The following is a 25,269-nucleotide window of genomic DNA, read 5'->3' as shown; positions in this document are numbered from 1 at the left end:
ACTAAAAGGGTAACATAAATAGTGTCCTAACATGGACAATGCCATGTTAGGACAAAAGAAAAGCTGCCACAATTTCCCTGTTTGCTAGTAGCTATTGAGAAACTCAAGCAAATTCACTCCAACATCAGACTGTGAAGTGCTCAGAGAAACTATGAAAAACTAAGAGCTACATCTCAGACTAGACAGAACTCAGTTAGCATGTTAAATGTTTAAGTTCATGAGAGAACAATTAAAAAAGACTAAATAAGTATGACGTGTTTTCTCAGGAGAAATGCTCTTCTCTCTAAAAGGACCATGACATTTGTATCTGAAAAAAAAAGCCAAGACTTATAAGACAATCTCAGATTAGATCAGGAGTGGAGTGGTAATGATTTGGGTTTGTTTTACAGCCACAGAATCTGTGCAGCTTACAGTCTAGTCTGTGACTGTGTCTGTGGTAAGAGACTGAAAATGCCATACAGAAAACAATTAATCCAAGTGATATATATTGTATCCTCTGGACAGATAATATATTACATATGCAAACAAAATACATTCTTGTTAGTATCAAGAATATATATTTTACTTTTTATCCCCCTTTTCCATTATATTTGCATGAAAGTGCATGACTCTTGAGTTCTTCTTGAGTTACTAACATAACACAGCAGTGCATTCACTTATTCAGTCACTTTAATTCTAAAACTGTGTATATACTGTATATTCTGTGTATTTATCAACTCATTCTTATTGCCTGTTTATGCCCTGTCCTTATCTTTAACGTCATGCTGCTCTGTTGTATCTTAATTGCCCCTTGGGGATAAATAAAGTCTTTCTGATTCTGATTTAATTTAAAATATGTTAAATTATTGCAGTACAAAAAAAGGAGTTTGTTTTTTGGGTTATATATTTACTTTTCTGTCTCTCTCTTTTCTTTTCTTTTTTTTTTATATTTGTACATTATATATATATATATATATATATATATATATATATTGTCTAAATACTGTTCATATGTATTTACCCCCCACCGCCATGTTTGCACTGAGTAGGAGATGCATCTGTATAGTGACAATGAAGGCATTCTATTCTATTCATAAAGATCAAAACAAGAAAAAAAAAGAAAAAAGAAAAAAACGAGCATTAAAATAATATGACAGAAAAACATAAAAACTGTTGTATTTACTTATATAATTTTGTGTTTGTGTTGCAATATATAATATAATAAATATATAATATAACAAATATTAAAAGGGAATCTGTGTTATTTCTTTGATTGTGTGGTTGGTCATCTTAACTGTCTGAACTTTTTTTCCCCTTAAATTGATGTGGTTGTGGTAAAAAAAAAAAAAAAATAACAGGGAAACTTCCGAGTAGTTCCTGAAGGCAGCGCAGAACTGCCACTCAGTCGCAGAAGTTCGCTATGTCGTGTTGTCCGCCAGGGGGCGCAGTCCGGGAGGTGTGTTGAGGGCGGGGGTGCGGAATCCAAACACGGCACTCCGCTTCTCTCCTCGTACCATGAGCTGAATCTGTCCGGGACAGACCAGGGAAGATGGCGGCCACTGACCATTCCCGGTCCGAAGCTGCCAAGCAGCGACGGCAGGATCAGCTGCAGCGATGGCTGGGCTCAGAGACGGATCAGACGGGTTCGGAGTCCCGGGAAATCTCGAGCGGTTCCGGAACGCGCCGGGCGAAAGTTCGGTTCGCCCAAGGAGCCGTATTTATGGCTGCTTGCTCCGCCGGAGACCGGGAGGAGGTGGCAGCGCTGCTCCGACAGGGAGCTGACATCAACCACGCTAACGTAGACGGACTGACAGCGCTTCACCAGGTAGGAAGTTTTGCCCCTCTAACTGTCAGCAGCTAGTTTTCCTTTCTGCCCGAGCTAATCGCTACAGTTGCTACAACTGTCGCTCATCTAAAGGGAAAAGGGCTCAGCGTTGATCCCTTAATGATCCTCACAGCGAAGAGGACTCACAGGTAAAATGGACCACTAACGTACTTCCAGCCCAGCAGCTCCTGTAATCCATCACTCATTCCTCTGTGCGTTTGTTTTATAAAGTCCGGGAAGAGTTTCTGGCCTGTTTAACACTAGCAAACTTGGTTTATTAGCCCGTTGGGAGGCTGTCTGATCCGCACTGTTGCATTTAGTAAATTACAGGCTTCTTTTTATGGCGTAAAAAAAAGCGAACGAGAGGGCAGCAGACGGTAAAAACCAAAGAGCCTGGTGGACCATTTTTAGACAGTTATGGGCAGGCTTGTGGCATACAGGCCCTGCCGAAGAGTCAGGAAAGTAGTGGGAGAGAGAGTTTCACCGTCCTATCTAAAGGTCTTAAAGCAAAAAAGAAAAGAGGGAGGGCATTATAACTGAAGTTTTCACCCTTACATTTATTATTGCAGTTTTCGTGATTGTTGCGTTCATGAGTCGAAGACAGGCTGGACTTGTTCGGTGCATGTTCAAGTCCTCCTCTTGTCCCTGCTCTTGACTTAAGTCATAACACCCAGGCTCACTCTGGACACCATCACTGTCACACAGGCCCTCGGTGATGCAGCATTTCCTCCACTTTAATGGCACTGTGTGGTAAACACATTGCTGTCTCATCTCATAAAGTGAAAGCAGGGTCAGATGAGTTTTGACCAGGATTCCTGAGAACATACAGAAAAGATCTGCTTCGAAGTCCTCTGGCCTGCGTGCTCATGCAGATGTGGTTTTTCCCTCCCAATTTTGAGGCAGTTTAGTGAATTTGCCCCACCACGGCTGGTTCAGATGAGTCTTCTGGTGGCTCCACATGTCCGACCGGTCACCCAGTGTGGTCACCCTCCTTGCCCTCCATCCCTCTCTCCCCCTATTGCTCATCGGTTGCCTGGAAACTTGAATTAAATATAGGGCCCGCACTCTCCAAACTTTCCATCCTCTTCATCCAAAGCCTTTTCTGTCTTCTCCCTCCTCCTCCTCCTCCTCTTCTTGCTTTCTCTTTCTCCTTCCCTTTGCCAGTTCCCCATGGAGGGGACTTTAGGGATTTCGGATGAAGAAATGGAAAACATGCCTCAAACAGCACAAACTGCTGTTGTCAAAGGCGATTTTCACAATGAGTCACTTGATGACCCAGTGAAGGAGTCTGCTGAGAGTGTGTGTATGTGTGTGTATGGGTGTGTATGGACCGTCGTCACACGCAGGGTGCCAGAAGTACCCACTGTTCATTCATTCAGCTCAGAGCACCCACTCCATTAGTGGGCGACCCCCCCCCCCCCGCTCCGGCTGTTACTGAGCCCCATTTTCAGCTCTTACAATGATCACATTTTTGTTTTTTGTTTTTTTTCCCATGCATTACCTGCCTAAATCTCTCATATTATAAAAGGGAAGGAGGAGGCTTTCCCCAGCTTTGTGATTAGTTGATTTAGCCTAAAAGAAAAGCCTCTTAGGTGGCTTAAGACAGGCCTGATGGAGACGTTTCTGTACGTGTTACAGACACTTGGCGCTGTGACGTCCCACAGAAGAACTGCTTCGGTAACGTCACATTTTTTGAGTAAATATCATCTCACCTGCTGACATCAGTGAAATGAGACACCAGTGCAGATTAAACTAATCGTTTTGTTAGTATTCAGTTCAGCTTTGCTTCAGAGTCACAAAAAGATAAATCTCCACCTTTATCAAGTATTTATAGCCATGCCACTGGCTATGTGCCGCATTGACCCAGGCCGATCTCGGCAACTACGCAGTAGATTGCCACTAAATTTATTATAATGTTTAAATAAACACTGTAGTCCCCAGAGGAGGAATCCGTATGACTTTGCAACCTTCTTCGTGAAGTTAACATTTGTAGTTTTTAGTGAAATGTATTGACAGCTATTTTTTTTTTAAAAAAAGAAAAGTTTTTTTTTAAACTTCATTTGTATTTCAGAGTATTACAGATGTTTACATATATGCAAACTCTGAGAGAGCAGGAGAAACTGTGTTGGCACTGTATCTAAAATATGGACCGTCACTTTTGATTTCACTTATTGATTACTCAGAATCGCTCTCGTTTTGGAGAAGCAGCATCGTCGAAAACTCCTCCAAAGTGAGTCTGCAGCAGCTTGTCTTTGCATACATGCATATATGAGATAAAATACAGAGGAATAGCTTCATTGCCAACAGGTACCCACTAAAAAGATGGCACACCATGATCCCTCTTTTAATAAAGAGTGGTTTCATTGTTTACGATTGAAAATGTTCTCTTCTGTTCAATTTAGCTAGTTTTCAGAGAGGGTGCCAGTTTTAGTTTTAGTGTTCTTTAATTATTCAGAAGCTCAGGGCGGCGATCACAATGCAAACACCTGATTCACAGCCACACATGTGGTTTTTCCAGTAAACACAAAAGTATTTACCAAAGCCTATTCGTGCTGATTTTGTTGACAAAGTTAAATAAGACAAAAACTTCAAAAGTGTAGTTTTTGATTTTATTTTGTTACTTCAAATATTTATTTCCCGCCTAGTTTTAGTCGTAGGCTATAATAGCCGTGGGGCAGCATAATGTCATGATATTTTTCATATCGTACCGATACCGGGACACCAAATATCGATATTATCATCAAATCAATGAAAATGCTCATCTCATGCACCGCCTTCCCGAGATGGTGTTAGCCGAGCAAACTTGCATTAAAGCGACTTTACTGAAAAAATCGTCCAACACTAAATGTTTGCTCAGAGCTCGAGGGCGTTGCACGCTCACGACCGCTTTTGATTACGAGACGATTGCGTAGGTCACCTGATAGGAGGCAAATTTTCTGCAAATATTAAATAAAAAATACTCAGAATATAGGAAAATGTTCAAAATTGCCATAATATCACATATTGAGTAAACTATTGTCTTACTTATTATCTTACTTTTGAAGTAGAGACTCACAAACACAGAGCATTACTAATATTTCATAGACAGGTGAATGGAATTATGGAGTGCTGCAAAGTTCAGTCAGTGAACATTTACGCTGCTCTAAATTGACAGTTAAACATTAGTGAATGTGAGCTAATATATCAGTGCATCCCTGTAATTAAAAGACATTCGTAAATTAACTAATAATGCTATTTATAAAGTCAGTGTCTACATCAGTTTTCACCCAGAAATGAAGAATAACAAAAGCATAATCTTATGTTACTCCCTGTCTGATTCTTACACCATCAAAGAGTAGGTACAGACGCTAGTAATATATTTTTAGTTTTTTGTGTTATTAACATTTTATTTATTTGGTCTTCGCACAGATTCTGAGCTACGGCTCATTTCTTTATATTTTGATAGGAAAATGTGAAATTGGTGTAGTGGTAGATACGGAAACATTTGCAAACATGCATGGAAATACATTATACAAGCTAAAAATGAAGCTTGTTCATATTTAATGCCTTTGAAAGTCAGTATTTGGTATGACCATCTTTATTCTTCAACACGGCCTGAACTCTCCTTGGCAAGCTTTCTTATCATTTCTTTGAGTACTCTTCAGGAATTGTTCTCCAGGCTTCTTGAAAGACATTCGATGCTCTTCTTTGGATGTTGGCTGCCTTTTTGAGCTCAAAGCTTCAAATTTGGATCCGTCAATCCATCAGGCGTGAGGAATCGGTGCTGCCACTGATTTTCAGTCCAGTTCCTGTGTAATTTGGCGCATACCTCAGGCTTTTCTCCCCGTTTCCCTTAATTAAAAATGGCTTATTGACAGCCACCGTTCTGATGAGACCAGAGCAAACAGTAGATGGATGAAAGGCCAGATCCATCTTTCTGGTCTCGGCTGGATTCTTTTTTTCCTTATTTCTTAAGGCCATGACTTTAAGAGACTGTCCATTTGCCAGTTTTTTTATTTTTATTTTTTAAAGCTACCCACATCTCCTTTTGTCATCCACTTGTTCTGTTTCCTCAGTGTTTAAGGACACACTGCACACCATGCCGGGAAATGTTGTCGTTAGCTAATAGCTGCCAATTAAAAGTGGTTATTGGTGAAGTTGACTGTTACGTTTAGATTCAAAACTGGTTTATCTCTTGAGTTAGTTTTTGAATGATTCATAGGTCAGAGTTAAGTGGCTTAAAAAACCAAATAAAAACATTCCTCTGAAAACCATCAGCTGAAAATGAGTGAAAAAGCAGCCAAAAAAAACACTTATTCAGTACAAGAACCTTCCATCTGGCTCTTTTTAATAAATATTAACTTAAATCAAAGTAACCTATCATAGCAAAATCCCATGAGGTCCTCGTGGGATTTATCCCGGGACTTGTGTTTGATCACACTTAGATTCTTTGCTCGACCTAGCTTGAGGAAAAGCTGCTAAATAGAATCGCTGTTTCACTTGTGCTGCAAAATGACTGTTTTGGAAAGTACTTGAGGGCTTTTAGCAACCCACTTAGCAGAAAGTCATTACAGCAAGGAGACACAGTAGTCATTGTTTTAGCCCCGCTGCTTTGGTTGAGTTTAACAGATTTTGGAAGAGTCTGGAGTTTTGCCTTTAGCAACGAACCATGGTGAAGTGGGTCAGAGACCTCCTCTACTGTACTGAAACTGTACTCAGACTGGCATCCATTTGTTAATGTCAGAATAAACAGTAAACACTTGTACACGGCAATCAATCATGCGGACGTTTGTCCTCTGGCAGGCCTGCATTGATGAAAACGCTGAGATGGTGCAGTTCCTGGTGGAGAACGGGAGCGACGTCAACAGAGGAGACAACGAGGGCTGGACTCCTCTGCATGCTGCAGCCTCCTGCGGTTTCATCCAGATTGCTAAGTGAGTGTCGACCACCATCACTTTGTCACATCACAGCCGAGTGGTGCTGAGGGATTAGAAAACACAGACGTAAATCAGTGTTAGATAACACACATAAAACTCACACATATTCAGGGTTTTCCCAGGCTCGTGATTGGCCTTCTGGAGAGGGGGTTGACTGCACAATCGGTCGACATACATTTAAGGCTAACAGTCGGTGTTACTTGACTTGAATAAAAATGTATTTTAAACTCAGTGAACCAGTGATCTTCCTTTTGACTGAAGGCCAAAAGCTCATCGGAGGGTGCCAAGAAAACTCGTTTATCCTCCATTCCGGTTTTACCGTTGCTATCTGACAAATGTATCTTTGTTTTTTAAGGTATCTGATAGAACACAGTGCTCATGTTGGAGCAGTGAACAGCGAGGGAGAGCTTCCTCTGGATGTTGCCACAGAAGATGCAATGGAAAGGCTCCTGAAAGCTGAAATTAAAAAACAAGGTAAAAGCAACAAAAACGGGAGAATTGGAACCTCTCCTCTCCACCTTTCTGGTGTCCTCCCTCTAAGTGACTCATAACATGCAGTCACATTAGCTTGTTTGACTATTGTGATTGCTGGGTGCCGTACTCTAGTGCACTTTAGGATGTGGCTCCAGGTACAGTTCAGCTGGACTTGGGCACAGTATCGATTGAGATCCTAGCCTTGAAATGCTTCCTCAGTTTTAAGGTTAATCACACGAGAAATATGGGCAATTGTGCAAGATAACTGCTCCCAATGTGAGCGCACGGGGGCTTGATTCAAGGTTGTCAGTTCTGTTGGGATGTGCACATCCATCTTAATAATTAAAAGACAATATAAACCCTACTTTTGTGTAGAATCAACACAAATGCAAGGTTGCTTGTAATCGGATATTGTGCGTTTCCGTGTTATCTGTATTTTTAGGTCCTTTAATCAGCCAAACCTGCAATCCTGAAACCGAAAATCAAATTTTCAGTGTGATGAGTGATGATGCCAAATTAAAAGAGAACTTTTATGGACAGTCAGTAATCTTACTGAAGTTAGAAGACTGAAAACAAACGTGAGCTCACATGTGTTAGTCAACCGAAGCGATGATGTTGGGAGTATTTCAAGGAATTAACTATACTGATGATTCTACACAGCTTTGGTGCCGGTTGCGTTAGTTTTTCACAAGCAGCAATAATCAGGAAATCATACAGAGCTCAGGCTTCAGTTTGTTTTTTTTTTATAAATATGGAGCCTCAGAACTTCATTTTTTCCTTTTTCCTGTTCATTCCAAAAGGAGGCAAAGAAACAAGGACAGCGGCCGTGCACCAAATGTTCTGTGACCTTAATTGTTCTGGACTCCAGGCTTGTGCTTTTATCTCTGTCGAATGTGTGTTAGCTGAGATCCAAATACAACCGGGAGCACAGATGACGTATATGAGATAAATTTACACTCACAAGTATTTATTTTTTTGTGTGTGGGATGCTTTACTTACAGAATTGTCCTGATATTTGTAAGCTTTTCGTAAACAAAACTTAAGTTAGAGTACATTAAACCTGACTTGTAACCCCGATGTCATCACTCATCATAGATCTAAATGGAAGGGGAGTTTTAGATGCTTTGAAGTGCTTCTTAACTCGAGGTTGTCACTGCTTGTCACAGGAATAGACGTGGATACGGCCCGAAAGGAAGAGGAGAGGATCATGCTCCGGGATGCCATGGCGGTGCTGGCAGGAGACGGCACACTCACACCTCACCCAAACACCAAGGCAACGGCTCTACACGTCGCCGCTGCCAAAGGCTACATTGAAGTCCTGAAGTGAGCATAAGTGCACACATAAGAGCAGCTTGTTGACTTTTGTTTAATTTTGTTACCATGCCAAGTCAAACGGCTTTTATTCTTAGCCTTGTTCTCTCCCCCACCTCCACTCCTCCCAACTCCCTCACCTCGCTCAGGGTACTGTTACAGTGCAGGGTGGATGTGGACTGCAGCGACACTGACGGGTGGACGCCTCTGCACGCAGCAGCTCACTGGGGGCAGGAGGAGGTGTGCAGCCTGCTGGTTGACAACATGTGCGATATGGGTGCCGTCAACAATGTGGTGAGGGCACGGCGAACAAGCTTTCCCTCTGCAGTTCAGTCTGTGATTGGAGCTTTAGCATGTGCCATCACTGATCACTGTGGCTGTCTTTGTAGGGACAAACACCTTTAGATGTTGCAGACGAGAACCTCGTGGACGTTCTGGAGGAGCTGCAGAAGAAGCAGAACGCTGTGAGTCTGTCTTCACACACACACACACACACACACACACACACACACACACACACACACACACACACACACACACACACACAAGGCACTGTGACTATCTCACTTGCTCGGACAGACCTGTCATGATTGATGGCGTTCCAGCGGCGAGTGCTCTCTGTGTTTATGTCTGTTTATATTCCTCTTCAGTTACGTAGCGAGAAAGAGAAACAGACTCCTGTTATTGAGCCCATTTCGCATATCCCCATGGTACCAGTCCGCCCACGCAGGTCAGTGCCAGTGTGTTGGTGCGTCCGTATGTTTGTGTATATCTGTGTGTGTGTGTGAGTGTGTACACGCTATGCTGTTCCTCAGCCCAATCCCAGTAATCCTTGATCCAGCTGTTGTCTGCATGCAGGTGTGACAGTCCCAGTGTTCCCATCCCTTCAGCTGTGTTACTTCTACCCACCAACCTGGGTAGATGTAGCAGTCTGTCTCTCAGTTTCATACTGAATATTAATGCTTTCTTTTTAAGTCTGCATCTGATCACCAGTGTTGGGAAGGTTACTTTTAAAATGTATTCCACTACAGATTACAGAATACATGCCCCAAAATGTATTCTGTAACGTATTCTGTAACGTATTCCGTTACGTTACTCAATGAGAGTAACGTATTCTGAATACTTTGGATTACTTAATATATTATCATGCTTTTTTACAACTACGTGAATGTACTATTGCTGTGATTTATGACTGTTACTGAAGGTCCGCGGCTCCGAACCGTATTAAAGGGACCTCTGACTAATATGTCGGTCTCCGAGTTGGGCTCGTAGCCGAAAAATAGCTTTACTTCGTTGTCTGGGTCAACTTTGCTAGCGAGAAACAGAGTGAGGCGTTGAAAGGCTGCTCCAACGGAACTTATTGTTTTGGAGGAAAACACGAACACAGCGTCTTAATAGCTTACTTACAACTGGGCTCATCAGAAACTCTTCTTGGCTGCAGTGGTTATTATTATATTTACATGCTTCCAGCTCCTGTTTCTGCTCGATGATAACTCGTAGTTTTCCACTCGCCCTTTTCTCCCTCCTTGCGCTCACAGACACATAACGGGTATGGCAGTCCATTCTCCCAGCAGCACGGACTACACTGCCCATGAGGCTATATTCTTTAGAGCATGTAGCATCCTGCTTAGCACAACAACAACAAAAAGCCGCTCTCTCACCCAGGAAACACGCAGAGAAAGAGCGTCACCCTGTAACCATGGCAACCGTAACGCTGCCACCTGGAACAACAGAACGTAGCTGTCAAACAAAACCCAAACAGTCCTGACCCGCGACAATATGAAACAGGAAAGTACCGCCGTGTAATCCATTTATTTCAACAAAGTAACTGTATTCTAAATACCACCTTTTTAAACGGTAACTGTAACAGAATACAGTTACTCATATTTTGTATTTTAAATACGTAACGGCGGTACATGTATTCCGTTACTCCCCAACGCTGCTGATCACATTGTAAATGCTAAATCCAGCCTGTTGCAAATGGCAGCTTACAACCAGTGTTGGGTGTAATGCGTTACTAAGTAACGCGTTACTGTAATTAAATTACTTTTCCACTGAAAAAGTAGAGTAACTAATTACTGTTCATTTTTAGGTATTTTAATTACAGTTACTTACAATTTACTTGCGTTACATTGTAAAATAATTAAACTGGCTGAATATCATTATTTAATTTCAATAATTTGTCTTCTAAACGTAGAAGTAAACTCTGCCGCTTTAACATCGTTGCAGTGCAGGTGCACATCATTTCGCGCCAGTTTGCTGCATAGTCGTATTCTAAAGCAGCGGTCCCCAACAATTTTTGCGCCACGGACCGGTATGAATAAATTTTCTTTTTTTTGGTACCGGTACTAGTTTTATTTTGTTGTATTTATCCGCGACACCTTAAAGGCCGGTCCATGAAAATATTGTCGGGCATAAACCATACCTGAAAAGACCCAGGAAAACTGAGTAAACGATAAAAACGATAACAAAATAACGCTGAAAACCGATAAAAACCCTGAAAACTATACATTTCACACCTGAGCCTCAACTCTCGCGGCCCGGTACCAAACGACTCACGGACCGGTACCGGTCCGAGGCCCGGGGGTTGGGGACCGCTGTTCTAAAGCGGAAGATGTCGGACTCGGCTGAAGCGAGTGGCTGTTTTATGAAATGGACATATTCCCGTCTCTTCACCTTTCTGAAACAAGCAGACAAGAATATTACAGTAATATGTAAGCTATGTCCTGGGGAGAAAAAACTATCGGCTGCTGTTAATAGCACGAGTAATCTACTGAAGCGCCTGACACGAGAGCATAGACAAACACTTCCGAGTGATCCTTGTTCATCATCCATGGATAACACCGCGGCAACTCCTGCTAAGCAGGCAAAACTTGATTTTACTTCAGCAGCACAGAAAGCGTCTGAAGGTGAGCTTAAAAAATGATTGCAGGCTACATTGTGGAAGAGATGCTACCGCTGCGTACTGTAGAGTCTCCGTCTTTAAAAAATGTATTTATTATTTAAAGAGTTTAATTTCTATTGATTGTCCACTCAAGGTTTATAGGGGTTTTAAGAAGTATTTAGTAAATTACTTATTTAGTAATTAAGTTACTTTTCAGACACAGTAATTAGATAAGTATTTTAAATACAATATTGACTAAGTAATTAGTAATTAATTACTTTTTTAAAGTAACTTACCCAACACTGCTTACAACAAATAATTAAGTCCCCCTAGCAAGACTATATTTGCCATCAAACACTAGAAGGAAAAAAATATATTAACAGTAAAATAAAATGGTGGGTGATACGAGTAAATTCCAACATCGCAGTATATGCAGCGTAAAAACTACAGTGAAGGTTGGTGTGCTCGCTCACAGAACATCCGATGTGATGTGCTCATGTAAACAGGGGATCAAGAAAACAGTGTTAAAGATGTATTTCATACATTTAAAGATGGTTGAGATGGTTAGGTAGATGGATTCTTTTTTTCTGTACATGAAAGATTCCAAGAACAAAAACAAACAAAATTACAGATGGAAAAAAAAAATGCCAGTGACTTAAAGACATTCAAATAATGCTGTCATATTCCTTCACGTTAGATATTAAAGACTAAACAGTCTTAAATTTGTAGGATCCTCTTTGCTCTTAGTACGAAGGGCCTTCCAGGCCAAAAGGGTGGAACGGAATAGTAGAGCAGTAGATGCACAGGATATGATGTAATGTCAGAAAAAGGTTTTCAAATTTGTGACTTCTCATGCAGCAGTGCAAGCGTTTGCAAGCAGTTGATTAAAAGCTCCACAAAAAAAAGAAAAAATATATACATTTTTTTATAACATTTTTTTAACATTAATTTAACCAGGAAACTCTAAAGGTAAACAATGTGTCTTTGGAGAGTGTCCCAAGGTGTCCTGTTGTTATCCCAGCATGTTTCTTTGTGTGCTAACAATATGCAGTAGACAGTAGAAATAAAGGACTTTTTCAAAACTTTGCAAAAACCGGTAGAAGTTGGTCAAGCGGGGTAAAAGAAACAGAAACTGACTAAAGCATAAATATTTCTCTGTAATGTTGAATTGAAAAGTCATGGAGAACTAAGCGAGGATGTTTTAAGTTTTTCAGGTAGTATAAAATGATTGCCCTCTAAGTGTTGTTGACGATATAAACGCATACTTTGTTTCTCCGTGAAAAGATGTCTTATTTTATCTTTGAATGCCATTTTTCACTGTTTCTCCTTCTCGAGTAAAAACAAGTATAATTCAAACACTTTTCAGAGGATGGGTGCTTTGCTGTTGATGTCTTGGTTAATAGGGCCAAATGTGCACGTAAACCATATTATTTACCATTAATATGTAGTGTGGCACTGAGAGACAGCATTTGTTTTTTTGTTCTTTTCACTTCTGTGGCTGCTCCTTAATCTGTGTGAATGATTTCAACATTTCACTTTAAGGAAACGGCTCGAATTGGTGCAAAGCAATTGGCCACAATTACAAACGAAGCAGAAACGGCGGCACAGAAAATGACCCACTGTTTCACCTACCGAGGTCTTGATTGATGCATGCTCGCTCTAATTGGCTGCACATGGAATGATTACCCTCACTGATCAGCTCCCTGCATGCCACCTGTTGTTCCACCCCCCCCACCCCCCCACCCCCACCTTGGCCCCGCCCCTGCAGGACTTCTATCTCTCGTATGAGCAGCAAGGAGAAGATCTGCCTCCACGAGCGGGAGAAGCACCCTCCGCCTCCTGCCCTGCAGAGCAGTCCGGCAGAGGACGAGGAGGAGGAGGGCCAGGCGGGACAGAACCAGTCTCAGGGCCAGGCGAAAGCCTCGAGCAGCTCCAGCTCAGAGGAGGAGAGCGAGTCTGAGAGCGATGCAGAGTCAGGTGAGAGAAGCTGTTTCTGCTTTGAAGTACCTGCTGGCTGTGTTTATAGTTCAGAGTTATTGTTATTGATTAATCCTAATGACCTTTGCGCTCATACAAAGAAGGCAAAAGAGCATTTTTAATAACCTTTGCACTCTTGCAGAGAAAGCGAAAAAGCGAGAAATCATAAACAACTTGAACAACAAGCGCAACACCACCAATCTGCTTCCTACCTCCATGTCAACAAGCACCACTGCGAGCCAAGTGAAAAGGGTAAACGGGAAAAAGACTTGGAGCACATGAGATGCATGTACGGCTGTGTGACAGCAAGGCAGGATAATAAAAATGTTGACTGTGTGTGTAGCAGGAATTAAGCAAGCCTCCAGTCACTGAAGCCCCGGGGTCATGGAGAACATCTCTGAGGAAGGCGGACAGCTCTGTGACTCTGGGCTCAGCTGGGCTATCTGACCCCAGCCAGGACACCAGCAGACCTCCAGAGTCCGGCCTCGGCATGAGCCGCTCTGCCTCCAGCCCCCGCCTCAGCTCTGAGGCTGACACCAAGGTACGCAGGCGCTCGCGTGATTCATAGGTTTATACACTCATGAAACCACAGTCGTACTTCTATAAATCTAGCTTGACAGGCCAAATAAAGGCTTCTTTACTGCCTCCATTCACTGAGTCACATAAATAAATGACAAACTGATCTCTTCCCCCTCGCGCTCAGGAGCCAAGGCTTGCTCGAGTGCCGCCCAATCCAACACGGAGACTCTTCAGTATTCCAGATAACACTGCTGACAACTCCAACAGGTGGGCTTCAACTCTCATACACGTCCGCGTTTGTGAAGCCAGAATCCGAATCCCTGCATATGTCCCCTTGTCACCCTGTGTGTGTGTGTGTGTCTCTCTCTCAGTTGGCTAAGCCGTAGCTCCTCTTACACCCGACGCTTCAATAGTCAGTCAGGAAATGATCTCACTAGCTCCACCCCGTCTTTGCTTCACAGGTCAGTCATGCTGCTCACTGCCCGTCTAACTCTGCTGTTTGTGTGTAATTGTCACTGTCCCCTAACGGCAAACGCTAATTTGTGCGCGGCTGTGAAAGGTGCCTTTGAGTTTCCAATGGGTTCTGTCTTGTTTCCAGCTCATCTTATGGAAAGAGACTGGATGACCCCACCGTGACCTCAGCTAGCACAGGAACGAGCTCTGCTGGACTCGGCCGCCTTAATAGTGTCTTGGCTCAGAGGTATTTTTCATTTTACACTGCATGTACGATTTTTTTTATTTTTTTTCCTTTGGACCAATATGAGTCACCTTTCATCTTTCTTTCTACGAAAAGACTTCCTCAGGAACAGACGGAAAAGAAGGATCAACCAGCCATTACCACCTCCAACTCTCAGAGCACGACCGCAGGCGAACAGGAAGCCAAGCAGAGGCGCAAGTGAGTGATAAGCGTGTCTTTGAGGATGTCGAAGGGCGCGACTTTGTTGCTAAACTTGCGTTTCGGCTAATGTAGGTCCTACCTGACACCAGTGCGGGATGAGGAGGCAGAGGCGCAGAGGAAAGCTCGCTCCCGACATGCACGGCAATCCCGCCGCTCCACTCAGGTGGGGATACTTGCTCAGATGTTCGCCCTACTGATAGAGGCTGTGTCAGTTTGGCGCTTGACTGTGTTTTCTTTCACCTCAAGGGGGTAACGCTAACAGATCTGCAGGAGGCAGAGAAGACCATACAGACCATGAAGACGGACAACAAAGGGAGAGAAAAGGAAGAGGAGAAGGAGAAAGAAGCAAAGCAGAAGAAGGGCGAGGAAGGGGTGAGAGCCGGCACTTTAGAGGCCTGTTGACTGCTGTCCTTATGTAACACCATGTGACGTCACAAAGTAGGGGATGCTGTGTTTACAGGAATTGAGCTGGAGGTCTCGTATTGCCAGCCTGCAGAAGTCAGACCTGCTGGGCCTCACACAACCTGCTGGCACACCTAGACCTCAGACCTCTGACAGAAGAGGTAGGCTGCCGCCCTTGTTGCTTGTTTGGGTTTTTGTTTTCACATTTCCTTCGCTCATCAGCGTGTGGTTTTTGCTCGCAAACATTAGTTTGGTCTTAAAAGGCTGCTGTCTGGCTTTGTTCCAGATGTGGAGGCCAACACAGGGGAGAGCGAGACAGAGCGATGGGCCAGGGAGCGCAATGAGAGGAGGCAAATTCAAGCCAGGAGGAAGGCACAGAGGACCGGGGAGGTAAATTCTGCTTATTAATCTGAAAAATGAAATGCAGGATGGATATGCTCATAAGAAGAGACAAATTTGGCGAAAGAAAATAGAAAACGAAGATGTGTACGATGAGGAGGAATAAGGGGAAAACTTGACTTTAGGGTTTTATGAAGAAGGAGCACAACGCATCACACTGAAGGGAAAAACAGTCAGGCACTCTAATATTCACTAGAGAGCTAAAACTCTTAAAGTGCCTTTAGCTGGCCAAAAACCTTTTAGTTTTCAAGTGAAAAGATTTTTTTTGGCGCTCTGTTTATTTTTCTGGTAAGAATCTAATGTTAACTTTGCATTAGTAAGTTATTGCATTTGGCTAAACAAGTTACAAACATGGTAACGTTTCTCCTGGCTTTGTGAATTATTCACATTCAAGTCTAATAAAAAATGCAGACTATCAAATTGATTTAGCTTAACTGTTTACCCCTTGAAAGCCTACTAGAGATAACTGTCGAAGCTCTTCTCTGAACCGAGCAGGTCGTCATACTTCAGCTTATGTAACAAAATGACTGGGTTTGCATCAAAAGCCATTAAGGATACAGGGAGGTCGTCTTTGTAGGAAAAGAGTTAACTCACAGAAATGTAGTAGACACAAATTTATATCTGATTATTGGACTGCTCAATGACAAAATGCTTGCATCGCAGCTAAACATACAGTACTGTGCAGAAGTCTTGAGCCACCCCTAACTCTTTTGGGTTTCACTTCCAATGAGCCATCCAATAGTCCTCCAGACTTTCTGAAAGTCTTCCAAAGTTTTGCTTTGGACATTGGCTTATTTTTCACTCATTCAAGTCCAGTCCAGTCCTTGTACCTGACCATGTTGAAAGGAATGTTATTGTTTGTTGATTTCCAAAGAGCTACTGGTTCAAACCTTGGCATAGGTCAGTACTGTGTGAAGTGTGTTCTTTTTAAAAAAAAAAAAAAAAAAGCAGAAATTGGTCAGTAAATTGATGCCATTTATTTACCATTTTCCTACCAACATATAAAGAAATCGGGGGTGGCTTAAGACTTTTGCACAGTACTGTAATATTTCTGCTCATGCGTCTCATCTTAACCACCTTTAACTCCCGTCCGTCTCTGTTTTTTGGTTCGGGAGCTTGCATAAGTGTTGGTTCTGTACTCCAGTAGTGTGTCCCACCACACGGCAGCCTTTAGGCATTTCCCAGTGTTTTGCAAAAAACGGAGACGGAGTGCAACACAAAGTTAGTAGATTGTTGTGGGCCAATGTCTGTAAGAACCTATTGTTCTGTCTGTGTCGTCTGCAGGGTGAAGACAATGATCCCAGTGGAGAGGAAGAGTTTTCCACCAGTGGGCTCAATTCACAGGTCTGCGTGAACTCTTGTTTGTGATCTCATTAGAATGTAACTTAAGAAAAGAGCTGTAAGGTATTTGCTTTCCCCCCCTCTTGTTTACAGACAGACCAACGTTTGAGTTCCAGGTATGAATCCCACTTTTGATTGATCTGAATTTTCTCCATTCACAGTGTGGATGACCTTTTTGTTTTCATATAACCAGGTCGGACTCATCCTATAGCGACCGTACACGGGGAGGAGGATCTGAGACGAAGGACTTTAAGAAGGTGAACCGACAGCAAATGTATCGCTGTTGAGATCATGCGATACATTTGCCTTATTTGTCCTAACTCTTCATTGTGTGTGTGTGTGTGTGTGTGTGTGTGTGTGTGTGTGTGTGTGTGTGTGTGTGTGTGTGTGTGTGTGTGTGTGTGTGTGTGTGTGTGTGTGTGTGTGTGTGTGTGTGTGTGTGTGTGTGTGGTGTTTGTCAGTTGTTTGAGGAGGTTTCCAGACAAAACAGCCAGCTCCAGTCACAGCTCCAGGACACTCAGAGGAGTGTCACTCAGACCAGGTTGGATCTGGAAAAGGCCACGCAGGTGACAACAAATACACACAAAAAGTCAAACAGAAACTGTTCTTGTCGTCTTTCACCACGCAGAGTCAAAGCAAGAAGCTCATAGTGGTGGAACTAGTAGGGCAGGTTCTTTGTTACTGCTTATGATTTTTTTCAACCTCATTTCAAATACTATTGCTAAATATAGAAACCCATATAATGTTCCCTTTGTTTTAAGCCTTCGACTGCATTTGAATCCTGGTTTCATACCTTCTGCATATTATTATTATTTTTTTTTTGTATTCTCCAATGGGAGTGTATTGTACAGTCAGTGATCCGTAGGCAACCCTTCAAATGCTCTACCCAGATGAGGGAAAAGTGAGACCGCTACTAGATTAAAAAGGTTCTTAGAATTTGGATATTTTTAATTTTTATTTATTTAGTAATTTTTTTTACATTTTTTTTCCCTAATTAAAATTGATCTATATAGCACCAATTGACAACTATGGTTTTTGTTTTGTAAATTTAAAGTCCTTAAAATATTAGACAGAGAGCCCCCATTGATGAGCCCTTGTGATTAGGGTCTTGGCAACAGTGGGATGGAAGAACTTTCTTTTAACAGCAAGAGAAGTCCAGCAGAATCAGTCTACCATGACTGGTCGATGAAAGGAGAGCATAGAGGGGGAAAAACAGTGCAAAACACAAACTACAGGAGAGAGAAGACAAATGTTAATGGCAGTAGTGATGTGTAGTCCAGCAGCCTGAACCTACGAGAGAGTTCTGTTCATGTTCACCTAATCCTGTCGCAACTTTAAGTTTTCTGAAAAAAAAAGTAATCTGTCTCCTGAACTTAAACTGGGAGCTGGTTCCACAGGTGCGGTGCCTGAATGCTGAAGGCTCTGCCTCTTATTCTACTTTTGAAAACTCTAGTAAATCACTTGTAAGCCTGCACTGTGACAGTTAAATGCTCTGTACGGGGCCAGATCCTCAGGACGTGTAAGGAAGCAGAATTCAAATACAATTCTGGATTGCTACTACTAGCAGTGAGCTCCCAGTTTCACATGCAGGCTTATTGTGTCCATGGTTCCAGGGTGTACCTTTTTGATGTCTTTTTGCATACAGGCCTGCATGTGATCATGTAAAAATACCAGTGCGGGTTATGTAAACGTGGTTTATTGTATTCAACAGAGACAGGAGCGTCTGACTGACTGTTCAGCCCTGCTGGAGCGGGAGAGGAAGGTAATGCATCCCTTGCTAATGATGTTACTTGCTGTGTTTTCGCTTCATCTGCCACACTACAGCCACTCTTGCTGTCTGTTGACGCTTTCTATTCTCTACTCACTCAAACCACTTCCTCGCTTGTTTTCGCTCAACTTTTGTGCTCCTTCTACGTCACTCTCTCTTTTTCTCTCTCTACCTGCTCCCCACCCTCCCATGTCGTATTTTCCCCGGCGCCAGGATCGAAGGATGTTGGAGCGGCGAATGGCGGAGCTGGAGGAGGAGCTAAAGGTGAGAAGATGTTGAGAACGAGTCTTATCATGCCCACGGGCACTTTTGCATGCTTCTGCTCGATTAGCTTGGCTTTCGCTTGTGCTGTCCAGCAGTGTGGTGAGAGCACAAGGTAGAGAGCTGTTTTGCACCGTGTCCAGGTGGTGTGACGAGGGTGGTGTCTGTTGGAGCCAATTTCTTCATTTAGTTGCTTAGCAACTTGAGGCATCTTATGTCTCTGCGGTCTCCATTGTGACTCTGAACAGAATGAGTTATTTTGTTGCCTTCTCGAAAGATAATAAACTTCTGTTTAACAGTAGACAAATGATTAAGCATGGCTTTTAACAGAATAGTTCTATTTATAAATCAATAACTAAAAATGCTAAAAGCTAAATGGATCAGTAAGGTAAAAAAAAAAGCAAAGCTCATCGTGTCACCCACTCTAAAACATCAAATAAACAAGATGATATTTAGTTTTGTAACCTGACTGAGGCAGGCTCGCTGCTTCCCTGTATATCCAGTGTTTAGTTATGTGCAATATATAAAAAAAGTACTGGGCCACCTACACATTACCTACATAGCTGCTGGGCCATGAAAGCACACAGTTTTTTGTGCTGATGTTAATGCCAGCGGAGGTTTGGAGCTCTGCAGTTATTTAGTCTGCAGACGGGTTTATGACTCGGCAACTTTGTGGCTAAAACTTCCACTTTCTAGTAATTCCACTTACAGGTTGCTGTGGAATATTTAGAAAAGAAGAAGGGGCACAAGAGACTGTTGCAACAGTTACATCTTATTACAGTATCACACTCAAATTCAATGAGCTCTTTAGATCCAGGTTTGAATCTATTGTCTTTTTTTTTTCGTTCTCTGCTATCAAGTTGGTTTATTAGTTCCACTTCTGATATTCAAAGCCTCAGTGAACTGTAGACGGAGCAACATGTAACATGTTAAATGCTTAGTTTATCCACACCTGATATATATATATATATATATATATATATATATATATATATATATATATATATATATATATCACACATCTGATGGCTTGGAGGCTAAGGCAGCAATTTATAATCAACCCTTTGGTTTAAAAGGAGTTGTTGACTTATTAATAACCAGCCTATCAACAGGATGTCAATTCTCTGTACTGTTAATGTAAAAGTAGAAATACTAAATGGCACTGTTATCTATATCAGCCTTTTTGTTCCCTGTAGTTAATCAGACAAACAAAGCACACATAACTACACTGATAGCTGTTACTTTACTTTAGGAAGTGCTGTTTACTGGTTCTTTATATTGAGCTTGCTGATTTAGAAGTTAATGGCAAAGTCATTAATGATGTGGTTTAGTTTCATGTGCTGATTTTGCTGCAGTGGGTCACAGTGCCTGCTGGAAAAAACTGCAAAAGCTATACTCGAATAAATTTAGGCTCCTCTCCTCTTCAAGGTGTTGTGTACAGCCAAACAGCTCCCAGGGCCTTTGTTTTTGTTGTTGTTTGCTTTTTTTGTTTTTCAAAATCACTTCTTGGATATCTCATTTCAACCACGTTTTCATCTGTGATGGAAAGCCTTGACAAAATGGCAATCCTACAACTTTAAATTCATTTTATGGGAAGAGGATGAAGCTGCAGAAAGCAAAAATCTGGCAAGTTGGGCTGGTTGTTGGGCAGAGGCCAAAATAAATAAGCCTTCAATGCACTGTGAGGCAGCACATGAGGGCAGAGGTCCTCTCTCCAACACCTCAGGATGTTACAGCGGAACTTTATGCTGACAACCCGACCATGGGGGACAAATTCACTGCTCAGCCCATGAATGTCAAAAAATAAAGCTCTAGCTTTCTTCCATTTGTGCTCCTGACCTCAGGCATTGCCTTTGGGCTTAGACACTGTGGACTTCAGAGCCAGAGACCCAGTTCTGATCCCTCGACGTGAAAGTGAGGTCAGCTTGACTTCCAGAGAGGGAGCGAGAGAGAAATGTAAAAATAGCAGGACGGTGAGATGGAGATGACCTTGTAGGGGAGATTGGACAAATTTATATTGTGCATAGTTTTTGGCTCTACAGTGCAGATTAACACATTCGCCTAATGCGAATCTGCGGTTCAAGACTGGGAGGAGATGGAAAACCCTGGGAAGGTTGTGCCAGGAAGGAAGGGCATCCGACGTCAAATCTGTGCAGATCCATCTGCCGCTGCGACTCCTGGGAAAGAAGCTTTATGGGTTTTGCTTCAGAGTCACAAACCTGTTGACTGCATTAATCTCTTAACATCCAACAGCTCATTGATCCAGTAATGTGACCACGACAAATGTAAAATAAAAGCTGCATTTATATTGTGTAAAGAATTTGTTTTAAAGTGAGTTTAATCTTTACCACCAGGTTTTGGTTGACCTGAAGGCAGACAACCAGCGCCTTAAAGATGAAAATGGAGCACTCATCCGTGTCATCAGCAAACTCTCCAAATAGATGCAGGGAGAGAGAGTGACATGAAGAGCAGGGATCCCCCCGCCTCCCTCCACCCACCTATCCATCCATCACTCCCTGCCATACATTCCTCCCAGTGCCAAAGAGAGAGCGAGAGAGAGAGAAGGGGAGAGAAGCAGCAGAAAGTCCTTCGTACATGAGCACTACAGCATGACTTGGATTGTGGTGCTTCTATGCGAACAGCTGGAGTGTCTTTTGTGTGCCTTAATGCCGGATAGTCACAGTAAAGACCCCGTGGCTGCGGCCAGAGGCTTCCACAGTAGCATCATGAGACCCGACAACAGCCAGAACACTCTGTGTCTGGTGCAACACGCAAAACTGTGCGTCATGGTGAGCGCCAACGCACTCCTGTGCACTCCTATCCGTACTTCCTCGATGCACACAAGACAGTCTGGGCCTTAAAGTTCCCAGTTAGTATTTATTTTTGTGAACACATCTCACAACACACATTCACAATTTATTTTTATTTCATCCCCCCCAATCCCCTCATCCTACTCGCAGTCCAAATGTAATGTGTTGTCAGGCAAGAAAGATTTTGGTGCATCCTACTTTTTTTTTTTTTTCTTTCTTTTTTCTTGTTTAAACATTCAGCGTCATCCTGACAACGGGAGTCATCCGTGAAGGTCTGTTGGGTTGTTGTCTTTCCATGTGCAAGTGTTTGAAGCCACCTACCTCTCCACCTATGCACTTCCCCACATCATTTTTATATTTTTGTGACCACAGATACACTCCATGCTCTTAAAAACAAAAAAAGAAAAGCACACACACAAAAACTGACCGGTCGGTCGACCGCAGCACTTTATTCTCTGCAAAGCGCTAAAGATCTGCGAGGCTTTGCCCGTCCTCCAGACAGAAAACGTTTCAGTTTACCACCTCACGACTGCTTGCCTTTAAGCAAGTAGAGTTAGAAATTACCAATGGGTGAATATCAGAGGTCATTGCACATCCTATTATGCTATGAGTGGTTTTTGGTTGTCATTGGATTAAATATTTTCATAATTTTTCGGCATCAATTCCTCTGACAAAGGAGCATGGTTATGTACAGTCTGTGTATAAATGTTAGCCTTGAACAATACCCCTTTGAAGTAAAATTCCATGTAGCCTTGCTTCACATGTTGGTTTTCTAATATATTAAATGGATGTCTGCACCCTAATAAAAGTGTGTTTGTAGCAAATGCTTGGTTATTATCCACCTCTGTTCAAGCAGACTGTCTTATCAGTGTACACAACACTCAGTTCCCAGATGGATTCCTGCCTCTTTTGTAACTCTAGTCATTGAGTGGCTCACTTTTATGTTTTGCGGTCACCTGTTTGTTTGCGTTTAGCTCTGTTTTCCCACACTATACTGTATCATCCATGTGCACGGTGTCTGTTAGTCTGTCTGCTGGTAGCCAGATGTCCTCTGTCACTGGGGGGGAAAAGAGAGAAACTGAACAGCTGTAACACACCAAGAGGCCTAAAAGAGGAAACAGTCCAACACAGATGTATTTAAAGTATGTTTGTGCTGCTGCATTAATCTGCTTCTGCTCCCAGGTGGACAATACATCAAGAGCTACTTGACATGATAGAAGCTGGTGTCATTACATATGCTGGAGTGCTCAGACATATGGGTGAAGCTGTGCGAGTCCCAGTGTTTCTTTCCCACTTGCAGTAAAGTGTAGTTAACACGAGCCATCCATCTGTTTGTCTCATCTGAGAGTAGAAAGATGGACCACTGTCCTGCAGGCTGGAACCTCTGACAACAAGCTGAGCTCCTAATAAGGAAGGGCAGGCTGGCTGAGGCGCTCTCTCTAAATATCCCTCAGGTCTGAGAAAGAGAGAGGAAGGGAACTGGGGAGGAAGAGGGAAGCGGATGGATTGCAGCCTTATATGGACAAAGCACTGCTTTTCCCAGGGTTTGTGGCTCTGACCCCCGGCATGATGCCAGATGCTGCACGGGCAGCTCCCTGGCGCCACCGAGAGGTGCGAGTAATGCAATGCTGCATGTCAGCTGACGGTCAATAATTGATTTGATTTTTATTTCTATAGTTTGTTTTCTGGACTCGGCAATAAAAATAAATCTGAGACAATGCTTTTGTAATCGGGGAAGTAAAGCCAAGATCAACATCAAATAAAACAGGCAACAGACCAAAATTTTCAGGTTGATTGTTTGGCCATTTTCTCTCAGTAACTGGTTAACTGGATATTTTGGCAGCATACACTTTAAGACCCAAACCGAATTGGCAACAGCTTTATGGTGGCTTCGGTATTCCAAATCTTACTTTGGATTCACTTTTAGTGTGCAAGCGTGACTGACCTGACCCTAACAGACTGACCTGTATACAGAGAATATGTTTCTAACTAAAGATTTTCTCCTGTAAATCAATGAATCCATTGAGTCATCAATTATAAGCACATAAATTTGGGGCTCGCAAAACACACACTGTCTCCAAACCGAATCAGTAGATGTGGCGACACCCTGACTATCAGTCCCAAGATAGTTGAGCTTGTTGAAACACAGCAGACCTCTGGCACATCTTCATCTTTTCCAAGGTGCACACAGAGAATAAATCTGCAGAGATTAAACACTTGTGGCGCAGAGAATCAGAATACTTTATTGAATAACTTATGGCTCATAAACCCGATGCAGATAAGAAGTTAAAGCTGTTCCTGTGGAACGTGAATGACGCACCAGCACATACTCAAGAGTGCGGAGCAGAAATCTTGAGATGGGCCGTTACATGAGGATACCTGGACAGAACTGAGGGCATCAATCCCGCAACTGCCAGGAGGAATGGGAAGAGCAGATTCAGGGACTTTTAGATTAGAAAAACTCCTTCAGTGGGACCTGTGCAGCACTATGCAGATCAATCGGCATTCACCAAAGAACATCAGAGCCGACAGCTCCAGCATCATCTCCTCTGTTTGTTAAATGACTGCTGATGTCAAAAATCTGAAGCTGTGTGACTTGCCAAATCAAAACGCATCGTTTACCTCTTTATCTGAATCAGTCACGGCAGCAGGGAGGGGCAAATTCACAGGTCTGGACACTGGGTTGACACTACTGGGGATATCTGCAAGAGGTCACCCAGCCCAGAACAATACACTGTAGAGTTCTTTCTATGATTTATCTAAGTTGAGCTTTATGATAAAAACTGATGCAGTGACATTTCAACAAATAGGCTTGCCATTAAATAACTGGCAGATAATTTGTTTCATGGACATCTATGGCTTTATTTCTTTTTGTATGTAGATTGGATGGGTTGCTACCACATCTGGTAAGAATTTCATGTCCATAGCACCTTTTGAAATATACTTACTTGGAAAAAAAAAAGGTGTTCAATGCGTGTTTGTGCTTGAGTAGGGCGTTTTATTAGAGTGATGTTAGACCCCAAGAAACTAATGTTATATTTCTGCTCATTTATTCCACAAACTGAAACTAAAGTTTTTTTTTATGCGTTAGTGAATAAAAGCAAAGTAACAGCAGGATGTGACTCAAGCTGCCCACTTGCTCTGATGTCCTGGTGTCCTCACACGGTACAAACGAAACAGGGACACTCATAAAAGTGTTGTCCTAGAGCCAGCGATCAAAAACTTCACAGGATACCTCGTATTTAGCCTTACACTCTATTTGAGAGGTTCAATGTATGTGGCTGGTACTGACAGAGGACTGGCGCTTTTCTAGTCTTACTGCCCAAACAAAGGACTTCAGACTACAAGCTATTTTAAGCACGCATTCATAGAGCCCTACGTTTTATCTACCTTATCTATTTTTCCCACAGCCCACAGGAGGACAGGTGCAGCACTGGAAAGCTTAAAAATGCAATAACGGAAAATACGATGGTGATCTTTATCTTTGGAGCTTTTATTAATTAGT

The 25,269-nt window shown here is 42.6% G+C and overlaps 1 protein-coding gene across 5 annotated transcripts; it reads left to right on the top strand.

Moving 5' to 3' along the window:
* The first annotated feature begins 1,453 nt into the window (after positions 1 to 1,453).
* On the top strand, positions 1,454 to 22,593 carry LOC308391020 (protein phosphatase 1 regulatory subunit 12A). 5 transcript variants are annotated; one of them, XM_080873438.1, is made up of 25 exons: positions 1,454 to 1,804; positions 6,587 to 6,717; positions 7,076 to 7,194; positions 8,361 to 8,517; positions 8,655 to 8,799; positions 8,895 to 8,969; positions 9,156 to 9,235; positions 13,182 to 13,366; positions 13,509 to 13,618; positions 13,710 to 13,907; positions 14,070 to 14,152; positions 14,257 to 14,346; positions 14,484 to 14,585; positions 14,679 to 14,780; positions 14,856 to 14,946; positions 15,030 to 15,155; positions 15,226 to 15,346; positions 15,472 to 15,575; positions 16,869 to 16,928; positions 17,019 to 17,041; positions 17,119 to 17,182; positions 17,387 to 17,491; positions 18,637 to 18,687; positions 18,907 to 18,957; positions 21,309 to 22,593. In XM_080873438.1, exons 1-25 carry the CDS (start codon positions 1,529 to 1,531, stop codon positions 21,393 to 21,395), a joined length of 2,736 nt encoding a protein of 911 aa, XP_080729564.1. In that variant the 5' UTR covers positions 1,454 to 1,528; the 3' UTR covers positions 21,396 to 22,593. The 5 variants fall into 5 exon arrangements, with proteins under 5 accessions (XP_080729564.1, XP_080729562.1, XP_080729565.1 ...); XM_080873436.1 differs by having other exon boundaries at positions 13,158 to 13,366; positions 13,713 to 13,907; positions 21,309 to 22,592; XM_080873439.1 differs by having other exon boundaries at positions 1,455 to 1,804; positions 13,158 to 13,366; positions 13,713 to 13,907; positions 15,244 to 15,346; positions 21,309 to 22,592.
* The last annotated feature ends 2,676 nt before the right edge of the window (positions 22,594 to 25,269 follow it).

The sequence above is a fragment of the Rhamphochromis sp. 'chilingali' genome (assembly GCF_963969265.1).
Source record: "Rhamphochromis sp. 'chilingali' genome assembly, chromosome: 2".
Taxonomy (NCBI): Eukaryota; Metazoa; Chordata; class Actinopteri; order Cichliformes; family Cichlidae; genus Rhamphochromis; species Rhamphochromis sp. 'chilingali'.
Note: the sequence above shows the minus strand (reverse complement) of the source record. Positions and strands in the feature narration are given on the sequence as shown.